The following is an 8,654-nucleotide window of genomic DNA, read 5'->3' as shown; positions in this document are numbered from 1 at the left end:
TCCAGTCCATTTAGTGAGACTAACTTTTTGCAGGAAGGGAATTATGTCATTCTTGCCCCCCACAAAAACAAGTGTGGATACATATATCTACGTGGTACTTTTAATAAAAGATTTGGTAAATGTCATGTCACCAACGAGGTTCCTCTGGGTTTTTTTTTTTAACAAAGCCGTCGGCTGTGTTGTTTCGTCATTTGACTTGCCAACGTCATTTTAGAGTCGTCAAACTATTGACGTTGTTTGGGCAAAGTCTTAAAAAACAAACTTTGGATCGACGCGTTAGTTCACGAGACGTCAATGCGTGTGTGTGTTCAGTCACTTGATGCTATCACCACTACGACTGTGATTGCTTTATTGAGGGAAACACTGTCGCACGCAAACAATTTACAGAACGAATCGGTAAGCACACAGCCCTGCCCGTCCACTTTACCATTTACAAGATGTATTTAGTAACTGAACGACAAAAACAAGTACGAGGTTGTTTACAGACTTGCTGCAACATGTCAATGTTCACGGTTCTATGCAACTGAAACAGTTTAACACTTACTGTAATTGGAACACTTTAACTCGTTACCTCGCAATGTATTGTACTTAGAAATTTCCAACAAAGGGCTTTCAGAAGGATCCCCCACTGCGCGCGTGTGCGGGGGGGGGGAGTCAACTCGTTTGTTTATATGATCGACCTTATTCGGACGTGGGGGAGCAGGGATGGGATGGGTAGGGCAAGGCTGGGCAGGCACGGTGATGTCCGCAGGCTCAGTTCTGCTGGGTGCTGTCCTGCAGGATGCTGGCAGGCGCTGGGTGTTGTTTCGTGCTACCCACGATTTGGGTGCTGCCCAGAGGCATGATGGATTCTGCCAGAAGGATGGGAGATACCCGGTAGGCTGGCTACTCTACCGACTGGGTGCTGTTGGGATCTTACACAAGCTGGATAATGCTCAGAGGCTGGTTGATGTTGGGTGCTATCTACCAAGCTGGGTGCTGCGCAAAGACTGGTTACTGCAAGTAGCTATTGAGTGATGGAAAGAGGCTGCGTGCTGTGCATAAGCTGGATATTGCCCAAAGGCTGCGTGCTATTTACCAAGTTCGGTGCTGCCCAAATACTGAGTCCGGGTATTACTAGGTGCTTTTGAGTAGCAGCAATAGGCTAGGTGCTATTGAAGGTGTCAATAATCTGGGTGCTCTAGACAAGCTGGGTATGTATTGCCCAGAGGCTTGGGTGGTGCAAGGTGCTAGCTATCAAATTGGGTGCTGCTGGAAGCTATTGCGTGGTGGCAGGGAGGCTGGAAGCTGTCCACAAAACAAGGTTGTTGCTGGAAGCTATTCAGTGGTGCTCAGAGGCTGGGGGGAGGGGGCTTCCAGAGGCTGGAGGGTGCTGCCCAGATGCTGGGGAGTGCTGCCCAGAGGCTGGGGGGTGCTGCCCAGAGGCTGGGGGTGCTGCCCAGATGGTGGGGGGTGCTGCCCAGATGCTGGGGAGTGCTGCTGAGAGGCTGTGGGGTGCTGTTCAGATGCTGGGGAGTGCTGCACAGAGGCTGGGGGGTGCTGCCCAGAGGCTGGGGGTGCTGCCCAGATGGTGGGGGGTGCTGCCCAGATGCTGGGGAGTGCTGCTGAGAGGCTGTGGGGTGCTGTTCAGATGCTGGGGAGTGCTGCACAGAGGCTGGGGGGTGCTGCCCAGAGACCGGGGGTTGCTGCCCAGAGGCTGGGGAGTGCTGCCCAGAGGCTGGAGGGTGCTGCCCAGAAGCTGGGGGTCCTGCCCTGAGGCTGGGGGGTGCTGCTCTGAGGCTGGAGGGTGCTGCCCAGAGACTGGGGGTGCTGCCCAGAAGCTGGGAGTGCTGCCCAGAGGGTGGGAGGTGCTGCCCAGAGGCTGGGGGGTGCTGCTGAGAGGCTGTGGGGTGCTGTTCAGATGCTGTGGGGGTGCTGCCCAGAGGCTGGAGGGTGCTGCCCAGAGGCTGGAGGCAGGGCCGGATGAAGGCATGGGCTTTAGGGGCTGCAGCCCAGGGGCCTCCGTCAGCTGGAGGGCCTCCAGAGATTAAGTGAAAAGTTATTTCATTTGTGAATGCTGAATTTTATTTGCTGTTAGCCTTGTAAAAATAAATTTTATTTTTCTTCAACTTTGTTTTCCTTTTCAAAATATTACTGGGGGCCTCACAGTACCTGTAGCCCAGGGGCCTACAACATCTTAATCCGGCCCTGGCTGGGGGGTGCTGCCCAGAGGCTGGGGGTTGCTGCCCAGAGGCTGGGGGTTGCTGCCCAGAGGCTGGGGGGTGCTGCCCAGAGGCTGGGGGTTGTTGCCCAGAGGCTGGGGGGTGCTGCCCAGAGGCTGGGGGTTGTTGCCCAGAGGCTGGGAATTGCTGCCCAGAGGCTGGGGGTTGTTGCCCAGAGGCTGGGAATTGCTGCCCAGAGGCTGGGAGGTGCTGCCCAGAGGCTGGGGGTTGTTGCCCAGAGGCTGGGAATTGCTGCCCAGAGGCTGGGGGGTGCTGCCCAGAGGCTGGGGGTTGTTGCCCAGAGGCTGGGAATTGCTGCCCAGAGGCTGGGGGGTTGCTGCCCAAAGGCTGGGGGGTGTTGCCCAGAGGCTGGGGGGTGTTGCCCAGAGGCTGGGGGTTGCTGCCCAGAGGCTGGGAATTGCTGCCCAGAGGCTGGGGGTTGTTGCCCAGAGGCTGGGGGTTGCTGCCCAAAGGCTGGGGGGTGCTGCCCAGAGGCTGGGGGTTGTTGCCCAGAGGCTGGGGGGTGCTGCCCAGAGGCTGGGGGGTGCTGCCCAGAGGCTGGGGGTTGTTGCCCAGAGGCTGGGGGTTGTTGCCCAGAGACTGGGGGTGCTGCCCAGAGGCTGGGAGGTGCTGCCCAGAGGCTGGGGGTTGTTGCCCAGAGGCTGGGGGGTGCTGCCCAGAGGCTGGGGGGTGCTGCCCAAAGGCTGGGGGGTGCTGCCAGAGGCTGGGGGTTGTTGCCCAGAGGCTGGGGGGTGCTGCCCAGAGGCTGGGGGGTGCTGCCCAGAGGCTGGGGGTTGTTGCCCAGAGGCTGGGGGTTGTTGCCCAGAGGCTGGGGGGTGCTGCCCAGAGGCTGGGGGGTGCTGCCCAGAGGCTGGGGGTTGTTGCCCAGAGGCTGGGGGTTGTTGCCCAGAGACTGGGGGTGCTGCCCAGAGGCTGGGAGGTGCTGCCCAGAGGCTGGGGGTTGTTGCCCAGAGGCTGGGGGGTGCTGCCCAGAGGCTGGGGGGTGCTGCCCAAAGGCTGGGGGGTGCTGCCCAGAGGCTGGGGGTTGTTGCCCAGAGGCTGGGGGGTGCTGCCCAGAGGCTGGGGGGTGCTGCCCAGAGGCTGGGGGTTGTTGCCCAGAGGCTGGGGGTTGTTGCCCAGAGACTGGGGGTGCTGCCCAGAGGCTGGGGGTTGTTGCCCAGAGGCTGGGGGGTGCTGCCCAGAGGCTGGGGGGTGCTGCCCAAAGGCTGGGGGGTGCTGCCCAGAGGCTGGGGGTTGTTGCCCAGAGGCTGGGGGTTGTTGCCCAGAGGCTGGGGGGTGCTGCCCAAAGGCTGGGGGGTGCTGCCCAGAGGCTGGGGGTTGTTGCCCAGAGGCTGGGGGTTGTTGCCCAGAGGCTGGGGGTTGTTGCCCAGAGGCTGGGGGTTGTTGCCCAGAGGCTGGGAATTGCTGCCCAGAGGCTGGGGGTTGTTGCCCAGAGGCTGGGGGGTGCTGCCCAGAGGCTGGGGGTTGTTGCCCAGAGGCTGGGGGTTGTTGCCCAGAGGCTGGGGGGTGCTGCCCAGAGGCTGGGAATTGCTGCCCAGAGGCTGGGAATTGCTGCCCAGAGGCTGGGGGTTGTTGCCCAGAGGCTGGGGAGTGCTGCCCAGAGGCTGGGGAGTGCTGCCCAGAGGCTGGGAGGTGCTGCCCAGAGGCTGGGGGGAGGATGCTGTCCACAAACTCGGTGCTTGTCAGGAGGCTTGGTGATACTGGGCGTGGCCGTTCGCGCGCCCACCCGCCCACCGTTGTCGCCTTCCAATCAGCGGCACGCCCATCCCTGGCGCAGCAACGCCGAGAGTGCCGTCCAATTGGAAGGTCCGCCTCGGGTTAGATTCGGCCAATCGCTGTGCGCCGGTCATTCGGGGTTGAATTTGGCGCGCTCGTGACGAGTGGAGGCGGGGCTGGCCGTGCCACGTGCGTGCGAGGGTGCACCACGCTGGGCGGGTTTGTTGTTGAAGTTGTGCGTTGGAGGGGATTTTTGGGGGGTTGGTTGGTAAATCGATATACCATTCACCCCGTTCCGTGATATTTAACATCGAGTGCCGTCTGGGCCCGAGTGGAAACTGTTGTTCCTTTTTTACTGGGGAAGTACCAAATGATCATTGTTTTTGACACTGGGTAAAAAAAAACTACAATTGCAGAAATGAGATTTTCAATAACCGTTTGCTTGTTTTGTGCTTTTAAAAAAATATTTAAACTACGGACTTGCGTGGTTTTGTCTCTATGGTCATATCTGGTTCGTTGCTATTATGTAAGAAACCCGCAAGTTTCAGCGTAGACTGTACTTAAAAAAAAAGTAGGCAACAGCGTGTATTTGTTATCACTTCCTTTCCGTGGAAATGCTCAGAAATGTAACATTACCCGTGCACAGACAGGTCTAGCTACTTCCGACGATAGAGTACAGAATGTACTCCTGGTTTAAATAAATTTACAAGTTACATAAATGTCTTAACTCAGCATTATACACGTCATTACACTGGCTTTCTGCGAACGAGTGAGCGGTGGTGCAACGGTCAGCGCACTGCTTTGTGAACTGTGTTCGATGAGTTCGATTCCCAGGCACGGCTACAAACAGTGGCCACCTCTCTTTCACCAACCCTAATTGACCAGTGTGGTGAAGTATGGCCAAATTCTCTCCGTCACTCTGGGGCAGGTGAGGAAGAAGAGCAGAGTTTCTATATTTAATAGTGGTTTGTGAATCTACATTTTATGCTATTGCTTTCACAACTCAGGGGAGGTCATCCAGCAGTAGTTTGGCACAGCGCTGTCAAATTAGTGCGAGCTACTCATTAACATGAACGAGTTTAATTGAAACATTGTTTTAATAACGGGACGTGATTAAACATATATACGGAAAACTCAATAGGGCATTTAAACATTACATTTGTTCCGTGAAAGAGCTTTCCTTGTTCAACTGCCTGTGGAGAGACGATAAACAAAGGAATGTCTGCTGCGAGTCTGGCTGACACGAGGGTGTCTCACTGGGAAACTAAAACCGCAGCATGCAATGTGAACAGTGAGCATTGGTTTGCCAGCGACATAATACAGTATGGACATACATATACGTTAACCAGGACCGCTGCTTCCAGAACTACTTTTCAGTAAACCTCATGCATATGTCGTTTTGCACAGTAAGTGTGTGGATATATATATAAAAAGACGTGTCTTTTTGTTGTATTAGATCTTGTATTTCCCGAGGACTTGGACACGCCCGTAACGTTTGTTTCTGGTGGTGAAAACACAATTCCATTGTTTATTCTGCATGTTTTTTGTGAACGTGATGGAATTTTCTGCACAGTATTGATTTTAACCCCGCGTCGACCGGTCACTCATTTGTTGGCACGCACTGCACTATGAAAACTAGCCACACCAGTACGATTCCCGGGGCCACTGCAACTACCTACTAACATCTGACGGTTGACATGGCCTTATATCGTGGCGTTCGCGGTTCTAACTCCAGCGGCCGCCCTGATTAATATTTCAGGCTCATTACCCCAATAACAACAAAAACACGTGCATGCCGCCATTGTGTGCCAGTCACGGTCCAATTTTGCCAAGTGAAAAAATATACACAAATTACTCAATTGGGATTATACATTTGTTGCTGCTTCACCATGAGATTAAGCAGCAACAAATAATAAACCTCAGTGACGGGTGATATCTGAACCGGTCCTGCCACCCCTACAAACCCGCACTGACCAGGGTAGTGGAGTATGGTCAACCCCTATGATAGACCACGGCATGGAGAGGCAGTGGATAGATTATGGTCGATGATTATCATTTTAGCATACTATACTCAAAATTACATTTGAGTCAAACGTATGATTCATAATTCCTGAATACATTTCATAAGTTTGCTCTTGGGAGCTTGCTCTCACAAAAGACGCCTGAGCTTTCATACAAAGACAGAACAACAGTCCCATCTTCTTACCTATAAACGTAAATTTTTGTCTGTCTGTCTGTCTCGCTGTCTGTGTACGCATATCCTTATAACGCTTTTAACTGACAAACTGTTGGGTTTACGTTTCAACAAAGTACAGAGACACAACACACTCAGCCCCCGGACGAACGCTTGCTTTTGTTTTTGCCCTTGGTCCAGTCTAAACTAAGAAAATCACACTTTGTAACAATGTACGCTGATCGTAATAAGGGGCCATCCATAAATGACGTCACGCGATTTTGGACGATTTTTGACCTCCCCCCCCTTCATCACACGGCGTCACAAAAAGTCAGACCCTCCCCTCAAATATGACGTCACAAAGCTCTGCTCCCCCCCCCCCCCGCAAAAAAAATAAAACATGCTCCAAATCGATTAAAACTATTGTTATTGTAGTGCATGTTAATGTGGCGCTGCATTCTGATGTTGTAGGAGAAAACATGTATTTAAAAGTCTATTTAATTAAGTAGAACGTGTTGTCTATATTTATTAAAAGTTGCACATTTTTATGTGACGTCACATTTCTCAACCCCCCCCCCCCCCTCGTCACACATCGTCACAAATGTCTGACGTCATTTATGGACGGCCCCTAACTTTGAAATGCGCGCCAAAGCACGCATCTGCGCATGCGTGGAACGCTAACTCGCGGTTGCCCCTAGCAACTCGAACAAGTTTGCTGAGCGGCAACGGGAGGGAGGTTCTCCTTCGCGTTAAAAATGCCAAAAAGAAAGAAAATCAAGCCCCTCCAAGACAAAAACCAACACAAAACAGTGGAGGAGCAGCGGCTTTCTCAACAGCAAACAAACATCAAAGGCACCCCAGCAGCACGGGCTGAGGAAACTAAAGATCAGCGTGCATGGGGACAAGGCAGAGACGTAGTAGAGGCTGACCGAAATTCGGTTTCGGCGCCGAAAGTTGGAAAATGGCCTCTTTCGGCATAGTTTCTGTTTTGGCCGAAGCCAAAAAGTTAACTTTCGGTTTACTTTCGGTTTCGGCCGTCATTCGTCAACCAAAGATCTATTTTTAGAATATAACGCTAGTACTACGTCTATCACTCTGCCTATCGGCCGGTCAATCGGCGCTAGGCAATCCTATGCGATAGGCTGCCAACACACACACACACACGTCAGCAGCAGCAGCGTGGGAGCGAGGTTACAGCCGCAACCATGGTCTGCTAATTAGAGGCCGACCGAAATTCGGTTTCGGCGCCGAAAGTTGGCAAATGGCCTCTTTCGGCATAGTTTGTGTTCTGGCCGAAGGAGAAAAAGTTAACTTTTGGTTTACTTTCAGTTTTGGCCGAAAGTCAATTTTTTTACTTTCTGTCTGGTTTCGTTTTCGGCCGAAACCAGAAATTCAGTTTCGGTCGGCCTCTAGTCGGTAGATACTACTATAAAGTCACTAGATACTACTATAGAGTCGATACATACTACTCTAGTCAGTAGATACTACTATAGAGTCACTAGATATCACTATTGTATGTAGGGTGTAGGTATATATGCCTACAAAATAAAAATTGGGTGGGTGGGGGGGTCGATAATTTTTGGAAACCTTTTAGATCAACTATTTACCCCCCACTTTCTATATAATTTTGATTCAGGCCTTCTGTAAGGCTCTTATAATTGATTAGTATTTGTGTATGTATATGTTATGTTTTTAAGATAAGACAAGTTTTTAAATATATATTTTTCCCCAGGCAAAGCCGGGTACTTCCTGCTCGTGTACAATATACATCTGGAGAGATGGACAACCAGTAGTTCAGAAAGGCATATTGATAATCACTCTTACACGTCAAAGTTTTATTATATTGTGATCACAGTGCTTAATGGAAATCATATTGCATACATGTGTAGTAACATTGCGTGACTGTTGTACAGCAGCTGCAAATTCAGGTGGGCCCTTGGCGCACACACCATTGAGCATATATGCTGGTGTACCGGCAGGGCGGAGGAACTGGGGCAAGGGTCACGGTAGACCTCGTGGGGAAGCCCCTGGAATCCTCTGGTGGGTTCGAGAAGGGAGGCATGGCTAGGGTGAAGCCAAGACGCGCCGAGGGGAATAAAAGCAGCGGAGAGCGAGAGCTCCGGGCTGCCAGTTCTGGGATTGGACTCGTCTCGTCGTCGCATGCGTCGTCGCCACCCTTGCCCGATCATTGCGCGGCCGGACAGCGGTTGGCTGTCCTGGTCGACACCGTCGGTGCAACGCGGACAGGGTCGTGTCTGGGACGGGTTGTGCGGCAGCGTGGTCGTGGGAGGAGGCCCGAGTTGGTGGCATGAACTCAACAACAATAAAAGGTGACTCTTGCGACTACTTCGTCTCCGACTGAGTGTGTGCTCGACGCACGCACACACAAGCCTCGAGCGAGAAGCAAGAAGAGACGCACGACACTACACTTGTATTAATAAACAAAGACCACACTTCAAATTTATGTTGGTTTGCAGTTGTCTTTTTTCTCTCTAAACTTTTTTTTATCATACAATATAACTCATGTGGCTTGTACGTAAGCA

General features: G+C 52.5%; 1 protein-coding gene across 1 annotated transcript; it reads right to left on the bottom strand.

Moving 5' to 3' along the window:
• Positions 1-2,176: 2,176 nt before the first annotated feature.
• LOC133346888 (nascent polypeptide-associated complex subunit alpha, muscle-specific form-like) lies at positions 2,177-8,070 on the bottom strand. The gene is made up of 2 exons (XM_061558717.1): positions 7,993-8,070; positions 2,177-3,868 (listed from the first exon to the last, which is right to left on the bottom strand). Exons 1-2 carry the CDS (start codon positions 8,068-8,070, stop codon positions 2,177-2,179), a joined length of 1,770 nt encoding a protein of 589 aa, XP_061414701.1.
• Positions 8,071-8,654: the final 584 nt, after the last annotated feature.

This window comes from Lethenteron reissneri, chromosome 25, assembly GCF_015708825.2.
Source record: "Lethenteron reissneri isolate LAM-NWPU_2019-01 chromosome 25, ASM1570882v1, whole genome shotgun sequence".
Classification (NCBI taxonomy): domain Eukaryota; kingdom Metazoa; phylum Chordata; class Hyperoartia; order Petromyzontiformes; family Petromyzontidae; genus Lethenteron; species Lethenteron reissneri.
This window is presented reverse-complemented; position numbering and strand designations above follow the sequence as displayed.

Bases quoted from the DNA above. Each gene is read 5' to 3' on its own strand.
- LOC133346888 (XM_061558717.1), bottom strand. From the start codon at position 8,070: ATGCTCAATGGTGTGTGCGCCAAGGGCCCACCTGAATTTGCAGCTGCT. The intron at 3,869-7,992 runs GTATGCAATATG...TCCTCCCCCCAG, and splicing joins CACGCAATGTTACTACACAT to CCTCTGGGCAGCACCTCCCA.